This window comes from Struthio camelus, chromosome 25, assembly GCF_040807025.1.
Source record: "Struthio camelus isolate bStrCam1 chromosome 25, bStrCam1.hap1, whole genome shotgun sequence".
Classification (NCBI taxonomy): Eukaryota; Metazoa; Chordata; class Aves; order Struthioniformes; family Struthionidae; genus Struthio; species Struthio camelus.
In genome coordinates this window covers 6,355,406-6,383,179 of record NC_090966.1, presented here as the reverse complement: position 1 = coordinate 6,383,179, position 27,774 = coordinate 6,355,406, and the positions used below count along the sequence as shown (strand labels likewise).

At 47.6% G+C, this 27,774-nt stretch overlaps 2 protein-coding genes and 1 long non-coding RNA gene across 3 annotated transcripts in view; 1 reads left to right on the top strand and 2 right to left on the bottom strand.

The window, feature by feature from the left end:
• Positions 1-1,233: 1,233 nt before the first annotated feature.
• Positions 1,234-10,887, top strand: FBXO47 (F-box protein 47). The gene is made up of 10 exons (XM_009681092.2): positions 1,234-1,414; positions 1,817-1,987; positions 4,843-4,919; positions 5,490-5,567; positions 6,803-6,911; positions 7,848-8,024; positions 8,562-8,708; positions 9,325-9,467; positions 9,908-10,067; positions 10,775-10,887. Exons 1-10 carry the CDS (start codon positions 1,234-1,236, stop codon positions 10,885-10,887), a joined length of 1,356 nt encoding a protein of 451 aa, XP_009679387.1.
• A 4,174-nt stretch (positions 10,888-15,061) lies between these two features.
• Positions 15,062-16,372, bottom strand: LOC138062214 (uncharacterized). The gene is made up of 2 exons (XR_011136303.1): positions 16,093-16,372; positions 15,062-15,486 (listed from the first exon to the last, which is right to left on the bottom strand). It is a non-coding gene; the product is annotated as an uncharacterized lncRNA (long non-coding RNA).
• Positions 16,373-18,343: 1,971 nt separating this feature from the next.
• Positions 18,344-27,774, bottom strand: part of LASP1 (LIM and SH3 protein 1) — a 40,432-nt gene continuing 31,001 nt past the window's right edge. The window contains exons 4-7 of the mRNA XM_068918925.1: positions 27,295-27,402; positions 21,810-21,963; positions 21,398-21,498; positions 18,344-21,080 (exon numbers count right to left, since the gene is read on the bottom strand). Coding sequence (XP_068775026.1) covers positions 20,907-21,080; positions 21,398-21,498; positions 21,810-21,963; positions 27,295-27,402 — 537 coding nt within the window. The 3' untranslated portion in view covers positions 18,344-20,906. The remainder of the gene's footprint in view (positions 21,081-21,397; positions 21,499-21,809; positions 21,964-27,294; positions 27,403-27,774) is intronic.

Genomic DNA, 27,774 nt, shown 5'->3' with positions numbered 1-27,774 from the left:
GCACAAGTCAGCCAAACCCATCTGTAAGATTATAATGGAGCGTCCCATATTCTTTTAGTTGTCAGTATAAACAGTACTGCCATTGTGGATGTGGTAATTTTGCTACACTATGAAAAAGGAATCAGTGGCATATTACAGAGGTCTGGCTTGCATGCTTTAGCTATAAATATAAAGGATGTTTAGAACTTGTTTTCTGTAATTTTTGTAAATTTTTAATCTTTGAAACAATGAGGGCTATTCTCTGAGCATATTTCCCACTGATGGTAACTGGGATGTTGCACTGCAGGTTGGATAGATTCCAGTTATGTTACTACCAGTGCTGCCAGCTCTTGTAATTATACTGCAATGCTCATTCTTCTTGGTAATTTCCCTGAAGCCTCAGCTGCTAATATCAAGAAATAGTGTGGAAAAAAAAAAATCTCAGTTTAAAAAAATAAATAAGTTAAGAGGTAGTGAGTCACTAGCCCTCATTGTTGCTTGACAATGTGAAGTGCACCTATTCTAGAGGCTCAGAAACCAGAAGACAAATGAAAAGGATGTATTTATTAATCCTTTTTAACTACTCATTACTTTTCAGGCACCCATAATTAAGAAAAAAAAACACAATGACCCACACTTTCTCAGATGGCACTACTGTATTGTTTATTTGTATATTTGCACATACAGACAGAGAATTAAGCCATGCATCAATTTAAACGCTGCAGAAATCAATGGCTTGAATCATCATTATGTTACTCTTAATCTTTTTTTGTGTGTGATATGCAAGCATGCATATAAATAGTTATCACTCTACATCAATCAATCAACACACAAATCATTTCAATAACGGAACACAAAGCAGTAATAAGGATGTTAATTCATGTAACAAGGTAAGAGAATGCTATTGACTACTTTGCTTGTAGCATTGAATATACCTCCTCCTGAAGAGTTTCCTTTTACTCGGAACTATCTTCCTAAGTTTCTGGTGTCCCATTCTGTGATGTCCAGTGATTTCACCTTCTTTTCCTCCTCTAAGATCTCATCTGGATATTTTCTCCTCTCAGATATGGAATTAGAAAATGATTCCGTAAACTACATGTCATACCATTAAATTCAAACTGAAATTTATCCTACATACGTCACAAGATTTTCATTCTCCACTGCTGTGGCTACAGTGGAGTTAGTATTTTCCTCATCCAAAAATATGAATTTTATATTTTCTCTCCAGCATAGATTTATGAGACTAATAGAATGATGACATCCACTGTAAGGACCAGCTACACCTTGATTCCCAACCGCAAATACAGGCGCAGTAACCGTCGTTCCAAACAGCACTGCAACACCTTGGACACAGATTCCCAATCTCTGTCAACACTTGGATTTTTTAAAACACTGCCATTAGAGATCTTTCAAATGGTATTGGATTATCTCTCAGGTGAGATTCTGAGAAGAATGGTATTACTGCCAGTATATGAAAGTTGCTGCAAAAATTTTCCATGTAGAAAGAGCCACTTTTATCTAAATTATTTCACCTTTTTGCTAGTAGAAGACATTATGTGACTTAGTCTCTGAATTTTCAGCTTGAATGTAGGAAGAGCCTCGTGATCAAAAAATAAATGCCAATTGAAGAGTGCTTTTTGCCTGTTATGTACAAAGAGCATTTCTTACATCTGTACATCTCTAATTATCACAGTCTGTTGGCAAAGACCATAATTAAATTTTGTTTTATTCATAAATCTTGTTTCCTTTGAGGAAAGGTATAGTAAGGTTATTGAGTATTGATCAGCATTTTTCTTATAGTAAAGATTTAAAAGTATACTGGGTTTTGCTTTTTCAGTGAAGGATATCAGCATGCTGAGCATGGTGTCGAAAACCATCAGCAACCGCCTAATTAATTACATCTCAACCCCATCAGGAAACCGAAGGCTTTTATTGCAAGACTTCCATAACCTTGAGCTACCTGGAAAGAGAGAAGGATCCAGTATTTTAGAGCACTACAAATCTCTAGGTGATCTTTTAATGCAAACAGTAACAATTAGAGGAGAACTAAACTCACTTAAAAGGATTCTTCTGTGATATACCTTGATTGATAATAGTACAGCGTTGAGAATATCGTCCAAATCATTCGTGCAGCTCCCTCTGAAAGTGAGGTTCCTCCCTGTGCCAAATAGCCCACTCACATACCATTAACTGAGGGGGAAAAAAAACTACTGAAATGATTCCAAAACTCTTAAGTTATAGACAAAATAATGTATGTTCTGCCTCCACCATATTTATTTTAATTTTAAACTGCAAGCAGGGGTTGGACAGAGTAACTGCATTACACAGGAGTTTCATCAGTTCTCTGTGTGAGGTGTTTCCAAATTTAGTTTGTTTGGACACCACCACTGGAAACTGTAGCAGAAACCAAGACTCCCAGGCCCCCACACTAGCTGGAGGAATTTAGCTGTTCTGACTGCCTTCATGCATCACTGTGGAGTAGCTTGCATTCCTCAGTCTGGGAAACTCAGCTGCAGTACTTAAATCCAGCCAGTCTTAAATTCTAAAACGACCAATAACCACTGCCATCAGAAAGCTTGTCTGATAGTCTACTCGAGATGTACTGCAGATCACATTCCATTTCTTAGAAGAGAAGTATGCTCATCACAAAAAATGTTATCACAGTTGTCACTGATTAGCATTCTCCTTGACAGCCTTGTATCAGAGTTCAAAGACTGAAATGGGCATAAAGAGTAAGTTTTCCTCTCCCCCTTAGCTTAGGGGCGAAGGACAATGTGAAAATGTCTGCACTCTTGTTGTCTTGGTGATCCATGGGCTAACCGAACTCTTGCTACGTGGAAAGTTTCCACTTTTCTTTTCTTTCACCTGCTCAGCTCTTTTCTTGCATAACATAATAGCAATCTAGTCCAGAGGGGTAGTGTTGATCATAATGAAAAGCACTGTACATCCTCGTGTTACAAGATGTTTGCTTTTTAATTTTTGTGCTAATTTTAAAGAGGCATTGATTTTAATTCATTCATTGTATCACTCAGAAGTGATGCATTCTTATGCATCTTGAACACTAATTTTTCTTCACCCACTCACTGTGAACATTCTTCTCCCAGAGAAAGAAATTACATTAAATCCTAATTCAACCCATATCAGTTTAATCTTACTTAGCTGATAAGAAAGTAAGTTTATCTGACAGAGAAATAAAATGTCGTCAAAGTTAGATGCAGGATGATAAGTAAAGTAATGCGGTTAAAGTTGTTTGGACCAAAGACCTCTTATGGTAAGTAATCCCTACAGGCTTTGAGGTATCTTAAGAATAATTTTACTTTTTGTTTTATTTTTAAAATGAAGCTTGAAACCCTAGAATTGTGCAAAAAAGTCAAAATTGGCTTGGGCACTGTTATTTAACTGTACCTGGGTGAACTCATCACTATAATAGGGCTAGTAATAAAAACATGACATATGCAAAATATAAAGATCACTGGCAATATCTAGCTCATCAGTAGAAGGCTCAAGGGAATGTTTTTGTTAAGAGGTCAGTTGCAAAATTAATATTTAATTTACACCAGCAGAGACTAGACTGAATGGGAAAAAATCTATTCCTGTTCAGAGAGCCTGAACAAGGTCTGTATATTACATAAATCTCACTTAAACTCAGAGGGGTCTGGCTCCATCCAATCAATAGTAAAATCTTCCAGTACTTGTAATAGGGTCAGAATTTAAGTCATTGTTTAAAATAAACTTGAATTATAGATTATAGCAGTACTGCCCTTCAGCACAGGGGGCATTTTACCATATAAAAGCAGCAGCAGCACCTTTTGCTCAACCCTTTTTACTGAAAATAATTTTTTCCAGAACTGATGGCTGTGTTCTGACTTGCCGCTACGCTATCTTAACAGTCTCAGCTATTCTTCAGGGAGTTCTCTCCGAAGTCTAGTCTAGTCATTAGAAAATTGATTTGACTGAGCTTTGGATCATGTCCAAGGCTGATAAATAAATTATGTCTGTCATGTAAGAATGTTAACATACTTCTAAATAAGGAAATAGTCCATTTAGAGCCATAGTAAACTTATAAAGTACTTTTTGACACTGGAAAAGTTACATGTTCTTTGAGAGACTAACAATTCAGGAAAAAAAAAAAGAGTGCTTTTCTGGGGATTTCTGGATCAATTAACAACAAGATATACATATTTTACTGTGATATAAGTTTCTGAAGACTGAGCTGTTTAACCCATTTGCTGTTAGTAGTTTAGAAAAAATAGCTACTGCTTAACAAACAGCTGTTCTACAGTATAATGAACTCCAGACTTTGACATCCTAAGCACATACCATTTCAGTCCTGTATAGGAAAATAATTTTACTTCCTAGCTATGTTTTACATTAACACAGTTCAGCAATATTTTCTTTTTAGAACATGTGGTCAGCTTGAAAAAATCTTGGAAGCTCAGCTTTCCATGATGTCAGGGAAAAACAGAATTCCCCAGGGTACTGTTATAAGAGGTGCAACAAATATCATTAATTTCCAATATTTTTAACAGCTGTAACTCCAAAAGCAATATAGTAGTTTTAAAAGGGTTCCAACTGTGACTAACAGGGATTTAAGACAACCCAAAACAAACAATTATGGCATATGAGACTTACCTTTTACATAAGAAATCTTGTCAGGGAGTATGCATCTCTGCTACAAAAGTGTACACCCCTTCTCCAAAGCATGCCTTACTGTACTAGGCTACTCATTTTGCCCTTGCAGTAACAGCATTCTCTCACTAGCGTGTACATGCATGCATATGTTGTATATGCTTAAGGTAATTCAGTAACATACATGCCATATATGTATACTCATAGTTGCATGTATATTCATTTTATTCACAGGATTGTTGCTTAAGAGATGCACACTTCTTTTGCCTACAAAAGATAGGCTAAAGTACATACACAAGATATTCTCAGAAGTAAGTTCACGTTCCTCTCACTAGTGTTTTAAACTGTCACTCGCACTTACAATACCATTCTATAAGGCAATTCTGCTAATGGAATTATTGTCTTTTATTGTCTCTTTTCTGCAATTTATTACTATAGCGTAATGAATTTATTGATTTGAAATCAGTTCCTTTTTAACTAAAAAAAAAAAAAACCATAAAAATAAAGAAGGCCTAAGACAGCATATATAATTCAAGGTTGTTCTTCCACTGAGATTTTTTTCTGATCAGCCATGCTGATTTAAATAGAAACTTTGCAGTGGAAGAGCATTTCTCCATAGGAAATTTTTGTCTCCTGAAAACAGGCTTGCTTTTCTTGGTTACCTTTTACACACCCATTTGAATTAGTCTATGGACCCCGATTTTAAACTTGGTGCTGAACCATCACATAGGCAGTATAACTCATTTCCTTGTACAGTAAGGGAAAGGAGTCCTCAATCCCTCTAATCAGTACTGATGTATACAAGGGGTATAGTGAGTTTTCAGTGGCAGGGATTAGCTTCTGGTGAGTTAAGATAAGTTACCAATATTTTGTTCTTGCAGGTTTCCTGTTTTAAATTTAATGGCTGTCCAAGTCCTTTGCATTGTTTAGGATTACAGTGCTATGGGATATTTTTGCAGGTACAGTATCTTTCTGGAGACAAGGCAAGTATCACAAATATAAAAGAAAATTAACGTAGTTTTATAAAGTAAGCCGTGTTTCAATATCTGATCTTTCAAAAGGATTGCAGATTAATATAATTCTCATCCAACTTAATTATTCTTTGAGAAGCAACAACAACAGCAAACTGTTTTTGCAAGATATTTAGAAGTATAACGTGGTTTTGAGCCTTGAACAAAGGTATTTGTTCAGTCAGTTCTCTGAATTTCCTTTCTGGTTGTTAAGCCTGGTGATCTGACTCCTGAGAATTCCTTGGTTCGGATTTCACTACCAACCAGTCTGGATTGTGATTAGCAATGTATTATCTAAGATGACATGGGGAAAGGGGATCATTTCATTACACAGTTTCAGATTCACAAACCAAGAGCAGGGACTGTTTAGTTTAAAATTAAATGGGTATAAACATCATATGCCAGAAAAATTGTGCTAGCTTGTGGAGGTTTAAGAGTAACAAAAGAAATCAATGTCAAATGAATTAGTTCAGCAATCAACAGGATATTTGCTGTAATGACTACTGCAATTGCAAACATGCAGTAAAAAACTAAGGGAAGGACATTTAAACACTACTTGAGATGTTCGATTGTGAATTGTTAGAATTGCCATAGTGATAGCTTTACTTGGGAGTACTTTGTTTAAAAGCAAATAGATTAAAAAAAATTCTATCTTAAAAGTACAGGCCTTTTGACAACACTTTAAATGCGTTTATGTCTTAGAAAGAGAAACTGCATACAGGTGCCTTCTACAAGCGTGCTGCATTAAAATAGCTAATAATACACACAAAAAAAAATTGAAAGAGTGATTACCTTTCCATGGTTAAGAATTACCAATAACTGCTTTTGCCAGGAAGTTTGCGCTCATAGCAAGTACTTTCGTGTACACTTCCACGTAAGGCTCAAAAACAGGATCTTGGGCCTGAGCACAGCACACCAATAGCAGACTTTGATTCTGGGCTGTGTCAGGCTTAAGCACAACCCTTGGCATAAGGCAGAGCACCTCTGTACCGGATACTGGTTTCCCTATGCCCATCAGGGAGAAGCTATGCAGGCCCTGCACTCCAGGTATGGCATCTTCCCTATGTCTTCTCCTGATAAAACTCAGGATAGATTGTATTTATCTAACACGAGAAACAGCATTGTAATCTAAATTTGTGTCTCAATCTGTCCATTTTTCACTCCCTTTCTTTTGTAATCTTCAGATCCTAACAGCAGGCTGGGATGAACTAGAATGTCACCGAGTTTTTAACTTCCTTTGTGAGCTGAGCAATTTACCCCGTAAAGTACAGACAGTTGTCAGCAGCAGACCGGGTAAACATCAAAGTAGACAAAAGTCCTACAAAATTAAAGTGCGCTCTCATGGACAATTCAGAAAATGGATCTTGATTACTGCAGAAAGAACACATCCAGATTCGAGAATGTTTTAGCTCAGCTGAGCTTTATACCACCCAATCCTTTCCTTACCCATATGCATGGTTTTTTAAGCTCCCGTATTACCCAGAAAGTGGGTATTCTAAAGCAGGTACTTTGCCTTCCCATACCTAAATACATTTCCGTCTCCCCTCCCCTCCCCCCCAAAAGCAAACCAAAGTACTTTTGTCTTTGATATGTACCCACTAGTGAAGAGAGCTGTTTTGAGAGGTATTATTTTAATCTTATTATTCCATTATCAAACAAGTGCATAAGTTACATATATACAAAATAGTAAAGTTAACTTGACTCTCTCCTTCTGTACATCGGTGCCAGTGAAATCAATGGGAAAGGAACCAGCACAGAAATAAAGTGATGCAGTAAAAATCCGTGTTTAGTATTTCTGAAAGGCAACACTAACGTGGCACATGCCTTTTGAGAAATTCTCATGTTGCCTAGCACAGAATTGACTGCTTCTGTGGAATAGTTTATACACGGCTATATACACACTTCCTCCTATTTCCACTTATTGATGTCATCAGAGAGAAAGGGTCAGAGTAGGAAAAAACATAGCTGAGAGCCCTTGAAGACACACATGAGAACGCTGCTGAAAGCTATCAGGCATAGATAGAAGCTATTGCGTAAATTAGTGCAACGTATCCAAAAGAGCCAAACTCAGGTGGTTACAGCTGAGAATTTAATGAAATATCCCTAGACATACTTGGGCAGAATTAAGAATTCTTTTCTCTCTCTTTCTATAAAAAGCACGCACACAAACTGATCATCGGCATTGTGTGAGACTTAACGGATTTATAGTATCTACATTCTTTTGCCCAGGAAGTGCCCGAAAGCTGGAGCTGCGGATAAGACTATTCTGTCGCAGTGTTTTGTTGAACCACTGGATTCATCGAAGTGACTCTGCATTTTGGTTGACTCGTATTTTAAAGCCATGGCCCATGGTTAATCAAGCTCGTTTGCTGTATATCATCTTTGGGCCAGTGTCCTCTCTAGATGGCAAGTAGTCTGGTTTTAATTGTTAAAGTTTGTTTCTTGAGAATGGAATTTCCCTTTAGGGTACAGCATTTTGGAGAACCAAGCTTTATGCAGATGACATGCAATCATATTGTCTAGAAACAAACCCTTCTGCTTAACTAGACCTCACTAATACATACATACACACACACACACACATATATATATAAAAACACAAAGTTTAAATTCAAACAAAAACATTACAGAGGGTGTATTTCTGTCCTACTTAGGGTAGAGCTGGCTTGAATGCATCTTAAAGAAGCATCTATTTCTATGAATAAAAACATCCTTTCTCACTTAATAATTAAAACAGGTTTTCTTTAAATCATCCTGCAATACATACTGCAACTACCACTGTCCCTACTAAAATGACAGATGGAGACAGATCTCACCTCCACAAAGACAGAGACGTGTTACCTGAATTCCTTCCTCTGACTCAGCTTTAAGGCCTAGTTTTGCACCTTCCTTGTTTAAAGATTACTTTGTCATTTAATAGCTGTTGTGATTAATATTACTCAGGACATGTGGTTTGGCAAAAAATGATAGAAGGACCAACAGACGAGACCAGTCTGAAAGGTCTGGCAGATGCAATTAAACTGCTGTACGACACAGAAGCTAGAGAATGGACAGCAGACGATGTCATCAGTCTTGTGGATGAGCTGTCAGGTGTGTTTTTAAAACTATATAATCCTATGGATTAATGATGAAGATATGTCCTCCATATCTAGCAATAAGTACGTTTCAGATACAGAAGTGTCTTGGGAAGCTGATTACAATATTCCTTACAAGTAGCTGTGGCATAGCTGAAAGAGTTATTACACTTGAAAGTTAGGCAGTAGCTGGGCAAGAGAGAAACACAGCATTGCTTATTAATTCTTTCACGTTATGAAATATTTTAAGACTCCATTAAGACTTCTAAAATTCAAGTCTTGTGTTACCATTACTAAGTAAACAAGTCCAAGATATGTGTAAATCCAAAACATAATGTTCAAAACAAAATTCTACTCAGCACGGTCAACAGTTACATTTAAGGTTTGTTTGGGGTGAGATTAAATCACAGAAGCTATCATGAAGAGCGCTCACTGTATTGCTAGTAGGAATTCCTTATATAATGTCATTTCTCCAGACTCTGCTGGGAGTGTATTTCAGAGGGCACCTCCTCACAACTTCTGGTTAACTATGGAAGGCAACAATTCTTAAATCCACATCTTTCAGAATCGTTTTCCTAGCATTCCTTCTTTTTGTTCAGAAATGACTAAAATTCTCTATTTTCTTACAAAAGTTGTTCCCCGGGAGTGGCTCATGGAGAACAACGCTCGACTTCTCATTCTGAGCGGAAACAACATTTGCTTCACTTTCATGGCTAGTAAAGCTGTGAACGGGAGAACCGTTGAGTTAGCGAGACTCATAGTCTTCCTGGCTTTGGTGAGTGCTACTGAACGGAGCAGGCTCGTGCCTTTTGTCTCTCTGCCCACAGATTTGCTTTCCCACACCTGGAAGCTGTTTTCATATCTACTCCTGTAAACCAGGAGTCTGCACATCACGTGCAATCAAGCCCAGCAAGAGGCTTGATGCTCTGTTGCCCTGTAGTCTCTATCCAACACATCTCTGCAGAGTAGCAGGTCTACTTTTGAAGACAAATACTACTGGCAAAACTTGGAGAAGTTCCTTCACAGTATGCCAACAATAAGACTAACCTGCATACGCCCACTGCAAGCTCTAATTTTCCAGGGTAGGGCTGCAACTGATCCAGACATTCATTATGATCCTAATTGTCAGTAGTGAATTCTAAAATTTAACCTTACTTTTTATAGTGTCATCCTAATCAGGAAAGATGCATTTATAATATTTCCTGTGTATGTTAGGTCTGTGAGAAAGACCTGTATTGCATGGACTGGGCAGTAAAAATGATGCAGAAGGTCTGCAAAGTTTTCAGCACTCCAGGGGAAAGAAATAACTTCCTGCAGAGTGTGGAGAATGCCTTTGCTCACATGATCATGGACATGCTACAGGCAGTACTGTCTGGTAAGTCCGTAGGGCTGTGAGCCAGGACATAAAATTAAAAACTTAAGTTAGTTATTGCATGCATCTTTTCAAGGGATGCTAAAAGCGTCACCTGGTGCAGGGAGGCACTATTTGTAGAAATAAACAGGGAGTCAGTCAGTGTGAACTTGCACAACTACAGATCCTAAAAGTATCTGAATTTTGCCTCGCTTCTCCGAGTTGCACAGACTCGGACTAAGAAATCCCTAATGACATGAACAGTGAAACCAATGATCTTTTAAAATATGTCCCACCAGAGCACTGGGGCTTGAGGTCCTTTTGGACCATCTCTGTACACGGACTCTGAGCAGCTGCCAGCCAGATTGTTCAACTCAACAAGTTGCAGTTGCTTCCTGTCCACAGCTTGTCAGCCTTGATAAAAAACTCGAGACTGATTACGATTGCAAACTGTAAAGATGAACAGCCTGCTCAGGACAGATTTTTGTCTTAAAGCACAATTGTTCATGTCCATCTTTGGACAAGCTGTTGAAGGAATTTTGAGGAGAGTCTCTTGTGTTATTTCACAGCTGTCCTACCATCAGGTGCAATTGTTGATGTCCAATAAATCTAAGTGGAGGCTGCTGATTCAGCCTCCTTTGCTGAAAACACTGAATGAGTAAGATTTATCTTCAAATGAGTCATTTAGTTTCACTAATCACTTTTTAAATGTTTTTCTTTGCCCTGGGTAGGGGATCGTGATGAAGAGGACAGTAGCTTTTTGAACTTGTTTCATCTCGTAAACGCACAAGCTAATTTCCATAAAGAAGTCCTATACCTGACCATGAGAAGCAACGCCATTTGATTTTATGGAGTCTTGCTGGATATCTTTTTCCTTTTCTCCTTAATTTTTTTTTTTTTTTTAGAAACACTTACAGAGCACAGTGCAGTTATTTCTTGATTTCCCATTCCAGTAAGAGCAGGAGTAGTGGCTGGAGAAGCTAGTGAAATACATATCAGAACAGCTGAATAAGCCTGTGGAACATACTGGGGGACATCTAAGCATTCACAGCAGAGTTCTGCATGTTTAACTTGTCTGAGGCTGTGTCAAGACGTGACAAGGAAGCATTCTGTGGGTCTTTGGTTTGGGAACATAAACTGTGTTCTTTTCCCACTGTGTATGTTTGCATACACAATAAAAATGACATGGTTTTCATATTTGATGCACATATACAAATTAAAGAATGTTATCTTAGTTCAGAACTAAAAACATTTTGATCTTCTAATTTTGTTTTCTTTTGGGAATACAAGGAGAAAAAGGCAGATATAATTAGAGAAACATAGCTACATTTTTCCAGTTTACCAGGGGTATCTCTCTTCAACTCTTGCATTCCTAGCTCTAGAACACCGCAATAAAAATGCTCCATAAATTGTACTTTCAGTTTTGGCAGAGAGATATAATTCCTGAAAGCAATTTAACTGTTTTGATTAAGCAAAGGCAAAATTAGTTGCCTTTTTTTTTTTTTAAACTACAGATACCATTTAAGCATAAAGCTGAAGAAACTTCAGATCCATCTCACCATCCAGTGTAATAATTGAACTGTTAAAATATATTTGTCTTTATATGACTTAGCCAAGTTGAAGACGTATGTTAAATGCACATCACTGCTAAGATCACTGTTTTATTAAAGTATATAAATGTTTCCTACTTATAAGAAGCTTTGATTTTCTGATATATTGCCTTACAAACAAAAATATGCAATACATACTAAAAAGTACTTACTTTACTATGTGTTGTTTACAACATGGCTATTTTCTTCATATTGTTAGACCACCTTCTTCTCCACTTCAGTCAACTTCCAGACATTTTAGGGGCTGTTCAGGACCAAATTTTAGCTGCAAATACCCAAGTTTAACTTTAAAAAAAAAAAAACAGCCTCAACTACTAGAGACAGCTAAAGTGGAACCAGTTTATCTCAGCTGTCTTCAATTGATTTCATCAGTAATGAATTGATAGCAGCTGTACACTGATTTGCTTGGAAGTTTGCATGTTTAAAATTCTTGCAACATTTTTTAGTATACAGTTACAGACAGGATCTTTGTAGTATACCAGTAGATGGCAGAGATGAAACCTTTCATTGCAAAAAAAAAAAAAAAAAAAAAAAAAGTGTCTGCTAGCAATTGCTTTTAAAATCCCTTTTTTTTCCTGGCTGTTCTGAAGGTTATATTTAAGAGCATACTGCAGTACTACAATTATGCTGTAACTGCTTCCCATTTCTGAATTAGGTACAATGCAAGATTATTTGTTTGAGATCTAGTCAGTGAACTGAATGCCTCCAAACTGATCACCAGACTTAATGAACTCAAAATATCAGGATAAATAGATTTGCAGTGAGTACAGCAACATGGAAATGTAGCCAAGAAGCAACTGAGGTGGAATGCTAAAATCCAGATTATTATCTATCCCTTCCTTTTATGATCAGCAGTTGCTACTAATAAATAATCTACATAGATGAAATTCAGAATAATGATGTCTTTAAACACCACATCTTCTTGCTCCATTGTATTTCTTACATGTAATGATGCCTTGCTATGCTATAACACAAAGAACCACAAGATTGGCGTAGGTTTTCTGCCAGTGTGTGTCTCATCTCCCAGGACCGAGGACACAGCAGCAATAAATTACAGCACATCACAAAGAATGCCATTATGCGAGCGCAGCTCTACAGGAAAAGTAAGTTCTTTGATTCACTGGCAGCAATTGACAGAGATGAAATGTCAGCTCTGCCAGCATCAGTTCACTCTTTCAACAAAGCCTTAAGGAATGCAAGTTTTATGCAGCTGCCAAATGTGAAATATTGATGGCATTATTAATTATTATTAATAACTGCTATTTTTTATAGATATAATAGCTCAGCAAGTGTTTGGCATTAGCTTTGGATTTTTGTGGCTTTCATACTTGCTCCAGCATTTCCACGAGATGAGGACTTTCCTTCACAAAGAATCACAGTTCAAAGCCACTAAAATGGTAATTTCCAAGCCAGTTTTGTTTGAACTGGAAAATGACACCCACAGCCCGCCTTGCAACCATATTTTCCAATATCACAATCTGATTAGCTCCCACAATTAAACAGTGCTGGGCTAACGGAGTCCAGGTGGGGAGCCCTTGGGCAGCACAGCAGGCCAAAGGAACTGCTGACAGTGACCCTTGGGAAAACGGTTGTTTTTCTTCTGATGCTGAATTATAACTGCTGTCATGGGGAGCCGATAAAATCCTTCTAGGAATAGAAGCAAAATTCCAGCCATAGCAATACCGGCCTCTTCAGACCAGGATTTTACCCTGACACAACTGCAATTTGAGCTGCTAAAGATCATAGCTTATCTGTTAAAGAGGAGCATCAGTCCTGCTATTGCAGCTAACTGTCTATCTCCAAGCACCTCTCCTGGTGGTTTCAGTCGCTTTTCAGTCCTCTGCTGCTGGGCTGGGTGGCTTTACCTGGCAAAGCAGCCGCCACGTTCCAGCACAGAACTGGCTGGTTTCGGGGCATGGGTGAAGTGATAGTTATGCATAGCTGGGTAGCTTTGTAAGGCCCTTGGAGCGGAGAGGAGCATTTATAGTAAGAAAAAGTTATTGTTCCTGGTTTCACACTCAGCTGAGTTTCCATTCCACACATTCCTTATTACTCACTCTTAATCACTGTAGATGTTGACATCAGATACAGACTCACAAAGCCAAGGTTGTTGGGAATGTTACTTATGTTTAAAGAGATTCTTCCCAGAATGTTTCACACTTCTGATTTTCGACTATATTTGGTGGTGGAGTGAGAAGACTCTCCTCCTCTCATGTTTTCAGAGCCTGCCCATGTGCTACACCGGGCCCTGGCAGCGAGCGGCTGCCCTGTGCTGTTGGGGCTGAGGCTGGTGCGCTGAGGACACAATTTGGATCCACAGGCGAAGTCACAAGCATTGCGCTTCTCCCAGGAGCTTTACTAACAGGAAATTGCAGTGTCAAGTATTCAGCTGGCAACGCTGACCACATCCAGCATTTCCAAACTCAGAAATCCCTCTTCTTTCTGTAAACATATTCCTCTTATCTGCAAATCCCAACTTGCCCCAGGAACGCCTGCGTAACCTGCAAGCCCTCCGTAGATCCTGTCGTCTCTCACCCACCGGCAGGACAGTGCCATGGTTTTATTAGTGACATATGACCATTTTTTCCCATTACAGTCATTTCAGGTGTTTATTGCTTACAGGAAAAAGTAGTTCCTGTGGGAGACCAGCCATCTAAAAATCTTGTCTCCTAGGAGAATGGAAAATTCAGTCTGAAAAGATGATTGCGTGTGACAGACAGTGTAAGGGCAGGGGTAGATGCAGGGCTTCATAACAGGGCAGAGCAGCCTGCAGGGAAAATCTTCCCGAGACCCCAAACAGTTTCCCACACCTCTCCAAGCTGGGGGAAACGAGCTCTGAAATGTTCTTCCCATCCCACAGAAATTCCCACCAAATTAAAAAAGTTCCTTTTTTTATTCTGAGATGAACGGAAACCTCCTGGAGTTATCCCTGAGGACACCCGAGTCCAGGCGAGCCCCCGCTCGGCTGCTCCGGCACCCGCCGAGGCTGGGGCTCCCACCTCCGCCCCTCGGTGCCCGAGATGGACCGTCACCTGCGACCGCGCGTGAGCCGCTCGGTAAACGCCGGGGAACGACTGGGCGCTAGACTTTGTTCGGAAAACATGCGATGTGAGTCTGAACTGCAGAAGCAGGCGGGAGAGGGGAAGCACCGAGGGCATTTGGAGGCTCAATGAAGAGCTCTTGTACTTCAGCCTCCAAATGAGACCCCCCCCGGAAAGCCGCGTGGTGCAAGAAATGGTGCTTTCAGGCAGGACCGTCCGTGTGCCCACTTCGCCTGCAGGATCCCCGGCGCCTGCCCGAGGAGCAGGGCTTTGCTCCTGGGGTTGGCGGTGCCCTGCTGCTGCAGGCAGCGAGCGGGGAGGCGCGTTTCAGCGGGGCCATGCGACAACAGCAGACGCGTTCACGCTCCATCTGCCATCCCTCTTTTTATTTCGTTTCCTTGGACGGTTTGCATTAAAAACGTAAGTGCTTTCTAAAATTAGAACCCGACAACGCAACCTAGGAAGTGCTTATCCCAGGGGGCTAACCTAGGCGGGTGGGGGCAGGACCCTCTACGTCCCCGGCCGAGCGCCCCGCGCGCCACGGGGAGCATCTCTGCCGCGGGACATCACTGCCCAGGGCTTTCCCGGCCCCGCCATCACCCCGCCGCCCTCCTTGGCCCCGTGCCGCCGGGCTCAGCCCCCTCCACCAGGACATTGCGCCTGGGCGCCGGCGCCTGCCCGGAGCTGCTCGTCCTGAGCGTCCCCGTCCTCCGGCTGGGAAAGACCTCGGCTCCAAAGGGTTAACTCTTTTCCAGAAGGCTCCAAGAGAGACGGACCAGGCGGTGGCGGCTGCTGTTGGAGAGAAAGGAGACACTTGTGTGACCGGGGCCTGGGCGCCGCGGGAGCCCCGGCCGTGCTGAAAGGTGGCACCAGCAGAGCGCAGAAACACGGGCGGCAGCGGCGGCCTTTGCCCGGCGCGCTGCAGGGACGGAGCAATCCGCAGCCGGGGCTACGAGGGGCAGAGACCGCAGCACCCGCTTTGCCTCCTTTAAAACGATGCAACCAGAACCACTCACTGCTTCTCCCCTGTCGTCTTTTACGTCTCTCCCTTGTGGGAACAGAAGCCCCGAGTTCGTGTCGCGGCGCTGTGAAAGGCCGAGAGCCGCTTTTCCAAATGGGAAGGGGCTGGTAAACACGGCGGGAAGAACACACAAGCCCACAACGTTTCGGTGGGCGAGGTGGCCTGATTTAACGAATAAGCCCCGGCGCCCTCCTTCCAGCGCTGAGCAGGAAACAGCTGCTCTGATGCTGTCAGCTTGGCTGCTTCAGCCAGGCAGCGGGAGCAGAAGCCAAAGACAATAGCATTAAAAACGCAACCAGCCTCCCCTTCCCTCCCCTCCCGGCGCTTGTTTGTTCCCAGAAATTAAAGCCAGGTCGGGTGCGGAGCAGAAGGCTCACCTGGACGATGCTCTGATTGACGGGCTGATGCTGAGCCGCATCCTCCCCAGCATCGCGCTAGAGCATGTAAATGATGTAGGAGAGAATCACCAGGCCGATGATGGCAAAGAACATCAGGATGAAAATATCCAGCATGGTGGGTGAGGAGCCGCTGGGGCAGCGGCTGCCTGGGCTCCCCCGGCGCAAACCCGGCTCCTGCGGCAGGGGCGGCAGCGAGGGGGATGCTCAGCGGAGAACCGCCGCGTGTGCTGCCCTCCTCCTCCTCCTTCCCCTCCCAGCCGCTCGCCCTGCTCAGGGTGGAGAGATGATGCCTGAGCTGACTGAGCCGCTGTCCAGCCGGTAGACAGAAAATAAAGGGGTAAACAGCCCTGGTCAGACGGGGTTTCAGGGTGCTCGGGCAGAGGAGGGCACGCTCAGCTCACGCCTGCCAAGCGTGGGCTCCCGGGAGAATTGCTTTGCCTCTGCTTGCTCCTACCCAGAACCGCTGCCCGGCTGTTGTCGGAGGAGCTCACGGTGCCGCGGCCCTCGTGTGCGGCTGGGCAAAGACTCAGCCTCTGGGGGAAGCGTCCGCAACGGGCTTTGGTCATCGCAAGCTGTGTCAGTCGCCCGGGACTGGTCCGAATTCTCAGCTTTCGGATGCTGGTGATCCCAGGGCAGGCAGGCAGGCGGCTGCGGTGTCCTTTGCTTTCCCCAGTATCCAAACACCTGCTTCAATGTGGTTTAAGTCAGCAACCCTAGACCAGTGAGAAGTAGCAGCAGCAGCAGCCACGGAGCCTTTTTTTTTCTTTTCTTTTTTTTTTTTTTTGGCTACTGCTGCTGATGCAAATAACATCCTTCTCCACTCATTTTCAGTAAGTTGTTTTTTCCACTGCTAAGCGCTGCAGTTGTTGAAAATCCCACCTCGAGCGGCTGCGGCGGCCAAGCTAAGCAGTCGCCAGCTGCGTTCGGAGCACGAGAGCTGGCCGGAGGCGGGAGGAGCAGGCCGTCGTGGCGGAGCGGCCGCAGCCAAGCTCATCGGTTACACTTGAATGGGAGTTTTCCCTTCTATGGGAAAGGGCCTGGGTTTGGCCTGTGAACCATGTGCCTGCAGCTTTTGATACCTTCCAGAGAGGCCGTGCAAAGCCAGGATGCTGAGCCAGCAGTGCATCGCCAGCAGCCAAGCTATCGGTTCGCCCTTGGTTGATCTGGTCTCTGGACAAGTAGTTCCAACAGGAGCAGCCACCGAATAACCCAGGCGACCGAAACACCCCTCGCACGGCAGCGCATCCCTCGCGGTGCTGGGTGCCAGCTCCGTGGCCCTCCGCGGGCGTCACCAGGAGGCACCAGGGGCCCCTGGAGCTTGCTGTGCATGAGCAGGGCTCTGCCTGGCTGCGCTCTCAGCCTGGGGCAGGGGGCCGAGCTGCTTGTGCTGCGCTGTACGTTCACCCCCTTGCACTAATGTGGCCCCAACCCACGCAGGGACCCGTCCCGGCAGGAACAGAAGCGGCCACAGAGACGCCGTTTCCTTTGGAGCCAGATGCGGGGAGGCATCGCCAGCCCCTGCCCTGCTCTCTGGGAGGGTTTATCCAAACTTCCCCCGTTCACGGCTGAGTTTCGAGGAGCCTCCCAGGAGCTCTGTGGTCGCTGGCTGCTGCAGCACATCTGCGCACGCAGCCCAGGTCCCTCGTGCAAAAGAAAAACAACTCCTCGCTCGCAGGCGCCATGGTAACTGCCCTGGATCCGGCACGTCGCCGCTGTGATGGGGATGCGCGGCGCTGCAGGGCTGCGAGCCAGCCCCACTGCCAGCAAGCCCCGACTTCCCGCTTGTGCCCGTGTCTCTGCGGCGCGGGAGGCTCGACCAGCCCCGGCAGCTGCAGCCGGGGCAGCCGCCTTCCTGGGTCCCCGTTGTGTCCCCAAGACGCGCCCCGGGAGCTCGCGGCGGGCAGGGGGAGACGGAGCCCTGCGTAGGGGCAGCACGGAGGAAGCGCGAGCCCGGATCGCCCGGCCCCATCAAGGCGCATCCCTGGCGAGGCCAAAGGCAGCTTGATGCCACGCAAGAGCAAGGAACAAGCCAAGACTCTGCATCCCGGAGCAGCTCCCAGGGACACCAGCGTTTCCCACGTCCAGCCGCGTGCCGGGGAGCCGGGCAGAGGCACGGCCTCGCCGCCGGCAGCCTCCCCCAGCCCCCAGGTCCCGCTGTGTCCTGAGCGAGCGGCAAACCAGTCAAAGTGACTGAGAAGCGAACACAATTAAAACCAGCACAATCAGCAGGTAAAAATTATACTTTTATTTTTAATTTGAGCAAACCAGGAAGAGAATCGGTTGGTTTGTTCCATTTGATGGTTTGGTTAAAAAGGCCAAATAACATTTCATTCGTGGGTGCTCAACCCCATGGGAAGCAATACACAAGGACAAATCCCAATCAATCACCTGATCCGAAAGAAAACAAACGTTCTAAGCTCAGCACTGAAACGCAACCAGGGAAGCTAAGATGGACGAGGTTTATTTTACACATGATGAGAAGCAATTTAGCTTTTAATTTTTTTTTTAACATTTTATTTATTTACTTATTTTAAATACAGGTTTAGGTGCTTTTCAGCTATGAAAAAAGGCAAAAAAGTGCATAAGTCAAGAGAAAAGGCAGAAATCAAGCAGTAAGAGGTTTTGTTTCCCACAGCAGGGGAGAAAGGGCAAGGCATGAGAGATTTAGGACAATGGTTTCAAGGTAGCATTAAAAAAGGTCCGTATACCAAAATGTAATTGCCTGTGTTATTTGGTCCATTAAAAAATGGTTTATTCACATTGATACTCCCACCCCCCCACCCCCCATTCCCAGACAAGAATGTGATTAAGAACAGGATGAGTAGGGAGAGACGCAGACCCTTCCCCTCCTGGCTCCCCCTCTCCCCTGCTCTTGTGCTCACTTGTTTTAGCACCGACCGGGATTGCCATCCCGTAAGGCCCATGCCAGGAGCAAAACGCTCACCTCCCCCTGGCTCGCGCCCTCCGGCCCCTGGGACAGAGCCGTGTCCCGCTCTACCCACGCGGGTCTCTGGCTTCCACGGTGCCAGAAACCCTCGAGGCAGGTCATCCCGATCCCAGCGCCGCAGCCCCACGCGCTCCGAGAGAGGGGACTGCTGCGCGATCCTCTCCTGGGCACTCGTCACCGGGCAGCACCAAGGAGCATCTAAACCCAGCAGCGCACACAGCCGCTTTGGTCCCGAGGCTCCCTCCTCGCTTTGGGAACCAGCGAAGGCGGCGGCTTCCCCCTTCGAAGCACGCCTGGCCAGGCAGCAGAAGCCCCGAGCAGCCCAGCAAGGGGACGGTCCCCTCCGTCAGCAGCCCGAGCTCGGCTGTCCCCGCGGAGCCAGGCGCGAGCACGGGGCCGGGGACGGCCCCGAGCGCGGAGGCAGAGCCGAGGCTGCTCCCAGCGTCCAGCTCTGACCCAGGACAAGGGCACCAGTGCTCCCACCAGCGCACGGGTTTCCAGTTACAACTGCCCCTGCCGTTCCAGCTCCGAGACCGGGGAGCCCGAACGAGGAGGGGACATAGACGTGCTTTGAAATTTTGGTCCGTGACGTGGGTGATCCCAAGTCAGTCGTGGCCACGGAAGCCACCGCCGCTGGGGAGCTACGAGGCGTGCGGGGAGGCACGGGGCCCCGCGGCGGCCCGTGGTCCCTGGGCTCACGCACCCCCTCTCCAGCAGGAGGGAAGGCTAACAGAAGAGCCAGGGGATCCCCGAGATCCCGGCCCAAGGAGAGGAGGCCAGAGCCGCAGGGGGGACGTGAGGTCTCAGTATCACAGCGCTCCCTGCCAGCCCAGAGGAGGGGGGAGGCAGGGAGACAACCCTGGCCCTTCTCCAGCCCTCAAGCGCGAGTAAAGGCCTCCAGCCCAAGCAACGCCCCGGCTGCTCCTCTGCCAGCGCTAGCCCAGCCCCTGCTCAGCCCTGGCGTGCGGAGGAACCTGAGCACGGCTTCCCAGAGGCCTCCATCCCTCTGCCCCTGCCAGCACCCTGGTGGGACGGGGGTCACAGGCAGCCAAACCCCAAGACAGAAGCAAGAGCCACTTCCAAGGCTGTCCAGAGTAACTGCTCTGAATCGCAAGTAAAAGATTTCTTTTAAAATTTTAACTATGAATTGTTCTTCTGGTTTGTAACATTTTAAAGGGAGCAAAGACTGAACGGAAACACTAAACAGAGCAGATGGGAGAAGCAACTGGATGAGCCAGAGCAAGAGCAGTGCAGGGTGGATGCTGCCAGCTCATCCCTCCTTTCGGCCCAGGGCAGCCCTTGGGACAAGCATCCTTCGCTGCATCCACGCAGACAACCCAGTGGGAGCCCCCCATTAATCGTTGGCCCTGTGCTCTTCTCCCCACCTGGCCTGTCCCTACGAAAGGTAAGGGAATTTGGTCCTAATAGATGGTCAGCTCCTCCCTTGGCGCAGGATCCCAGTGACTCGGGCTGCTTCCCCCAGCCAGGAAACGCCAGAGCCCCTGGGAGGGTGCCCCAGCCCCTCTGGAAGGCTAGAGAGGAGGGAGACTGAAGGAGAGGGAAAGCTACGGTGGTTTGGTCTCTTGAGCCCCCAACATCCCTTGCAGACAGAGCTCCCTCAGTCCCGACAGAGCTACAGAACAAAGCTAAATTGGCAAGAGAAACCAGAGGCGGGTGCAGAAACACAAAGTAACCGAGATGTCAGGACGCAGCTCCGGCGGGCAACGGCAGAACACACTGGATAAGGGATGCTGGGTGGGAGAGAGAGAGACGCACACACACACACTGGGGCCGGCGTGGGCTGGGGGCTCAGCTGTCAGCCACACGCCCCGTCCCCTCCCATGGCTCAGATGGCCTCCACGTAGTTGGCGGGGAGCATGCCCGTGTCTCCTGTGCGCTCCACCGTGCCGTACATCCATCCATCGTCGATCTGCTGCACGTTGATGATGGTGTCGCCATCCTGGAAGGAGACCTCGTCTTCGTCGGCTGCGTTGTAGTCATAGACGGCGCGGAACCGCTTCTGCGAGGAGAGAGGGGTCAGCGGGCACAGACCCTCCCCTGCCCCAGATGGGCAGAGCTCCCACCCCCTGGGGAATCCCGGGGCAAGGAGCCCTTCCAGGACCTGCCCAAGAGCCGTGCGGGAGCCAGGAAATTCTCACTGTGCAGCGCGCTGGATGCTGCCGCCAGCAATAGCTACGGCGAGCAGAAACGAAGCATCCAGAGCACAACCCAGGAGCTGGGAACAGCTTCCCAAGTGGAGCAAACCCTGATTTGGGGGGAAGGAAACTTGTGGGCTGGCGTCAGGGTGGGTGCTGTCCCCCCTTTGGCTACACTCACCCCCCCTCCAGAAGGAGCGTTGCGCTGCGTAGAGGCTGGTGCTGCAGGCTCCTTGTAGCCGTAGGACTGAGACGACGGCGGCGGCTGCTGCTGCTGGTAGACTGGGAAAGGAAAGACAGAGCCGTGAGCCAGAGCTGCTGCTACGTGCTGAGATTCGAGACACAGCGCAAGGCCCCTCGCAGGGGCCTCGCAAGGCTCTAGCGGCCAACAGCCCTGAAGCAGAGACAAGCAGGCAGCAGAGCTCCCCGAATCGCTCTAACAGAGGAGGAACACAGCAGGGCTCCCAGACCCAGGGAAGAGCCGGCCGCCGCCCCAGCGACCGTGGGCCCACCCAAGCAGCAGGGGCTGGGGCAGGCTGAAACGCTCAGCCCTTCCCAGAGGGAAAGCGCCTGCCCGGCACCCCGAGTGCTACCTGGGTTGCTGGGTTGGACGTGGTGAGGTGGCTGATTCTGCTCTGCAGGTCTCCGGTAGTTGGTGCTTTCCTGGGAGTTCCTGCGCTCCAGCTCAGCGCCCTCACTGGGACTCGGGCCCATCCTGCTCCTCTCAAACTCTTCATGGTATTTTATCTGCAGTGACAAAAGAGGAAAAGAGATCAGAGCGCAGCCTGGAACACTCTGCAACGCGGGACTAGAGCGGCTGGGCCCTGGAGGATGCGCAGCCAGGGATGCTTCCTCTCCTCTGTCCCCCAGGATGGCTTTTAACAGGGTCTCGCATGCTCCCTGCGTCATCCCACAGCCCCTTGGGTGAGGGTCCTCACGCCTACACCCCAGGCAAATACACCAAGTGTGCAAAGCCTGCAGAAACCGCGAGGCAGGCAGTTTCTTCAGGCCCCAGCTGGCCACGAGGCTGTTCACAGCGTGAGGCCAGGGTCGGCCAGCCTCCCTCAAGGCAGCCTGGCCGTGAACAGAGCCACCCTGCAATCCCCAGGGTGCTGAGGCTCCAGACCACATGCAAGGCAAGTGCCTCTCTTCTGCTGTCCAGCGATGCTCAGACAGCTCTGCCAAACCTCCACAAATCCCAGCTTGCAGGTCCCAGTCCCCTAGCACGGGCAGCAGCTCAGGCAGCCGTTCAGCGCCAGGAATGCCCTTCATCTGCTTCCAGCTCGTTTCTGTCTGCCACTGAGGACTCAGCCAGCACATTACCCATCTCACAGCCTCCCTGGCAATCCTGGGGGACTTCTTCCTCCCCCATCTCCTCTGCCACGTGGTCCTGGTACCCATTCAGAGGCAGATGAAGTTCAGCGATCCTCCTGCACTGGCAGGATGCAAATTCAAGGACGGGACATCCCTTTTGGGCTGCTAGAGGCTCTCAGCCTGGCTATTTACAGACACAAGCCCTACACTATCTGTGACAGAAAACCAGGAGCCAGCAGCATGCCCTGTACAACATGTCTCGAAGCTCCCTTGCCTGCCCAAGGCCCCAAAGCCAGTCCTTGCCTGTGCGTTAGCAGCACTGGGAGATGCTGTCTCCGCTTTCAAAGTCACCGTGGAGGCTCTCTCTTCCCAGCTATTTGGCCAGCAGCCGTCCCCCGGGCTTCAGGGGCATTCGCACAGGCCCCAGTGTCCAGCCACCCCCATACAGCAGGCTGTAGCACGGCATATCAGCACAGGTACCGCAGCTCTGTGTCCAGGCGGGCAGCGGTAGAGCTCGGCTAGAGCCGTGGCTGGACTGGTCCGACCCTGCCAGCTCCTCCTCTCCCAGGAGCATCCTTCGCTCTTGGCTCTGACCTCTGGAGCATGGCAGCACAGCGGCAGACTCCTCGAGCTGGAAGTGGTCCCAAGCACCCAATTAGGGCTCTGGCATTTGGCAAGGAGGGGAAGCAGCAGTGGCTGCCTTCCAGGAAAACACAGGGCAACAATTACTCAAACAGTGGAGTAGGTATAATAAGACAGAGGGAGCAGGAAGGGAGTCCCAGCAGAGGAGCGTACAGATGAGATTCACTGCACCACTTCTCAGTGAGGATCTCTGTGTTAACCCTGCCAGTGCCAGCTCTAACCAGACAGCCACCACCACAGGCAGCGAGGAGGGGAAACGGTCTAGACATGGACTGCCAGCAGGGCAGCCCGAAGAGAAGGAACCAGGAGTTACCATGAGGTGGGCTTCCTTCCCCTTTGGACACCTATCACCCAGGGACAGGGCAGGAGAGCACGGATGATGGGCAAGAGGACCAGCCACAACAAGGTAAGGCTGCTAAAACCACAAGGACCTCATCGGACAGGGCATGTGGACTCAAACCCTCTCCCTGCCACTGCACTGCACACCAACACCTGAAATAACCCCAAGGGAGACATGGCGAAGGAGAAGAGCAATTATCCACTGACGCAGCACCAAGGAAGCACAACTGCAGGGAGTGACCTAAACATAGCCCTGAGTGGCTAATCAGGCTGGGAAGATTGCATGGAAAACAACCAAGCAGAGGAAGGAACGAGGGAGATGGTTGGCGTTTTCTGCGCCAACAACCACCACCCTGCGCAATATGCAAGGCTGGCACGTTGCTGCCTTCTGCCCAGTTTGAACGTCCTTGGGGGAGAGAAGAGACATGATTGCACATGAAAGCAGGGAGGGTTTATGCAGGCTGCTGGCCAGATGGTCCCTGGATTCTTCTGTTTCTCCAGCTCCCTGCATGGGGAAGAGCTTCAGCACACAGACTTGCAAATGACAGACAAAAGGATCTCCAGTCTCTACCTGCAGCCTAACCCTGCAGCCTCAGCTGAGTGCAGCAGTATCGCTCCCAACATCTGGCTCCAAATTTCTCTTAAAATTGAAATATGAGAAAGCCTCAGGCCTTTTCAATGAAGGCGACTCAAAAGAGGAGCCAGCAGATACCAAACACACCAGTTGCATTTGACTAGTCAGAACCTTTCCCCCACAGCCAGCACACAGAGGGACCTTCCCAGCAGCAGGCAGGACAGAAGGGTTAACCCAATCGCCTGGGCATAGGTGTAAAAATTAATAGCCACTTGTGTTAATTGAATACAGTGCTATTGGAAAACACCTGGAGCCTATTTGCCTGCTGGTTAAACAGTTATTTACTGAAGGGCGCTACACCCTGGCTCCCTGCACAGGCAGGAGGCAAAGCCTGGAGCAGAGTCACACTTCTGGGAAGGGGAACGTCTTGAAGGGAGCACTTCACTTCATGCAGCCTATTTCTTTATTTGCTGTAGGGAGACTGCCCAGGGACAGCTTCAGGGCAGCATTGCCTGGCAGCAGGAGTTTATGCTTCAGTTTTACATAGCTTCTTTTCCAAGAGGGCTTTCTCGTGAGCAGGACTGGATCAGCACCCTCCGCAGAGGGTGGTTAGGGACAGCGTGTGCTGCAGAGGTGCTGAGGCCAGAGCCATCGCTGCCTTTCCTGTGAACTCCACAGCAGAACCATCATGACATCGCCAGGACCAGTCTCACCCCTTGTTCTGCTTGGTGGCTCCCTTTGTGTCTCACCTCTTGGCTGCATTATTTAAAATCTGGAACCTCCACAAGCTGTCTTTTTGGAAAGAGAGGTGGTTCCCTTAATGTAATCACCGCAGCCCCACTCCATGGAAAGGGAAAGGATTGCACCATCACAGGAAGCTGTGCTCATCTCCTGCCAGCTCAGAGCCAACTGAAAAGCTGTCCAAAGGGAAAGCCTTCCAGCCAGGCCCATTGCCCCAGTGGACAGGACTGAGCCTTCGCTGCCCTGAGGTTTGGCGTTCAGATAACATGATGTAGCTTCCCAAGGAGAAACCAGTACTTGCCAGAGTGGAGAACCACACAATGAGATCAGAAGGAAGAGAATAAACAGTCTCCTCCCCCCCTGTTGGGCATTTTGGGCATTTTTGTGTTTGTGTATACATGTTAACTCCCACTGACTGCACAGGCACAATCCTGCCTCTCTATGTATTTCTACAAGCACAGATCCAGCCCCCTTAGACACCCTTGGGAAGCAGGTAGAGGTGCTCTTGTTGAGGATGGGAAAAAGCTCCGTTTTCTCTCTCAGGACAGGCTTCCAGCCATATCTCACTTCACCTTGTCTGTAGAGACTCTGGTTCATGCCCCTGCCAGTGCAGTACCCTAAAGGGGGGCGCAAAGGGAAACACCACTTCCCCCAAGGCTGCAGGGAAGGGACTCAAAGCCTGCCATAGGGGAAAACAGACTAAGGTCCATCTTAGTTTGGCTGCCATGGTCACTCAGGGCATTATGGCAGCTGGAGAAGGGCTGGAATAGAGATGCTCAGAGCCCTCGGGTCAAGGTACTGGGCCTTCCTCCGACAGGGCAGTGCTCTGGGCGGTCTGTCCTGGGCTCAGCTATCAAGAGAAGCTCAGGGCACTACAGAGGGACAATAACTCACAGAATCAGTCTGAGTGGAAGCTTAAGAGATTTCTTTCGCAACACTGTGCCTCTGGGAGGAGTTTACTGGTCAGTGAGAAACCAGTCTTCTCCATCCTGTCTTCTGCTAGGCCAGGTTTTGCAACAGCTTCTGAGCATTTGATAAGGAACATACACATGACTCATTTGCAGCTAAAGATTAATTAACCCTTCGTGTTCTGCTGGAGGCATATGTTACTGCAGGCCTCCTGTGCCACAATGCCCAGCAGTCTAGGGTTGGATTCGGGAAGGGGATTTTGCCCCAAGTCCAAAACACCCAATGCAGCAGCTATACGTGTGAGTGTGCATATCTTCCTCTTTCACCATGGCAACACACAGAGATCCATGTCCTCATGTACCACGTCCCTTCGACCAGCATCTGGATATTGCTAGAGGCTACTGGGTGAAGCTCAAAGTGCTAGGCCAGCTGCCAACCGAACCTGGAAATGGTTTTTAATATTACTTTTGGAAAAGGAAAAGTTGGGTCTCTTGCAGACACAGGACAGAGCTCCCTTCCAGGGGGGAGGAGGTCAAGAGAAGACAAAGATGCTGCTGTGCACGGCCCTCGGGAACCCCTCCACATCAGGGCTGCGGCAGGATGCTGATGGGAGGGAAGCTGTGCTCAGAAGAGCACAGAGCTCTAGTAGCTAGCTTAAGTAGCTCGCTCCCTGCAAGGCTGCTCTTCTGCAGCAAAGGCAGCAGCTATTGAGAGATGAGGGCTCTAGCTAGGGAAGTGGATGATGCTGCCTGTCCTACTCTCAGGGGCCAGCAGCAGCAGGTGGTGGGACTCTGGGGACTGCACAGAGCCCAAGCACAAACTGACAACAGCAGCAGCTGTAGCAAATGCTCTCAGCAGCTGGATGGCTGGCAATGGCTTTGCACAAGCCAGAGGGGGTCAAGGCAAGGAGAACCTGGCAGAGGACAGTTGCCACTGCACAAGGGACAGGAGAAGGGGGTTTGCCTTTTGCTGGGGTTGCCACACACAAATACAAGTCGAAGAGAAACAAGGATGGATAGAGTCACTCAGCACTCACAGGGAAGCAGCACTGGGTCTTCTCCATAGAGCCCAGAGCCTGTAGGGTCATCTTCCTTCTGTGTTACAGTCACAATAGGGGGCCAGATGGGACCCCCCCCCATCTGCCTCCTCCACTGAATGCCATTCCCTGGTGCTCCCCTTCATCTCATTTACACTGCTGCTTCTCACAACAAATATTTACATGAGCACCTAGGAAGAAGTTAAAGACTCTGATACCTCTTTGCATCTGGCTGCAGCCTCTATATCTGTTAGCCTTCACAGTACAAAGGACCTCAGAGACATGCGTGATGTCTAGCTGCAGACACAACACCTCCAAAAAACAGGTCACAAGGTGCCCAGGGAGAACATGTTTGAGAATTACCCTGCCAGGCTTTAAAGATGAGGCAACCTTGTTTGTTTAACAGCTATCAGAGCACTGGCCCTTGTTCCTCATTTTGCAGTCAGAGCACCCCCCAGCCTTCTTCAGCAGCGCAGCAGGAGGAAGGTCACAATATCACACACAGAGATTAGAAGCTACTCACATTGCTGATCTGATCCTGAGTCTTTTTGATTCTCTGCAGCTCTGGGGTGTCAGCCACCACACTGAAGCCTTTCCCCTTGTTCTTCTCAAATTCCTCCTTGTAGCGAATCTGGATACAAGCAAGAAGATAAAAAACAGATTTAAGCATAGGAGGAAAACAGCATGCATAGCATCCCTACGTGGCAAGGGAGAACTTCACTCTCCCCTGTGCCCTTCATGACCCCCTAACGCATCCAGTAATAGTAACATGGGGTATTGCTAAGAGCCGAAACACTAACAGCTTCTTATGCATTTGCTGATCTTGTTTCTCTTTCAACAGGGCAGGGGTAACTCAGTTTTACTTTGAGTTTCCTGTGGGCCACCAGCACGCGCACACTGCGCATACCATGGATCAGCTGACCTGTGGTAATCCCTGTTGGGAGCCCCAAGGGTTTTATGGGCTGCACCCATACAAGAGCATTTCTACATCAAGGGACATTTA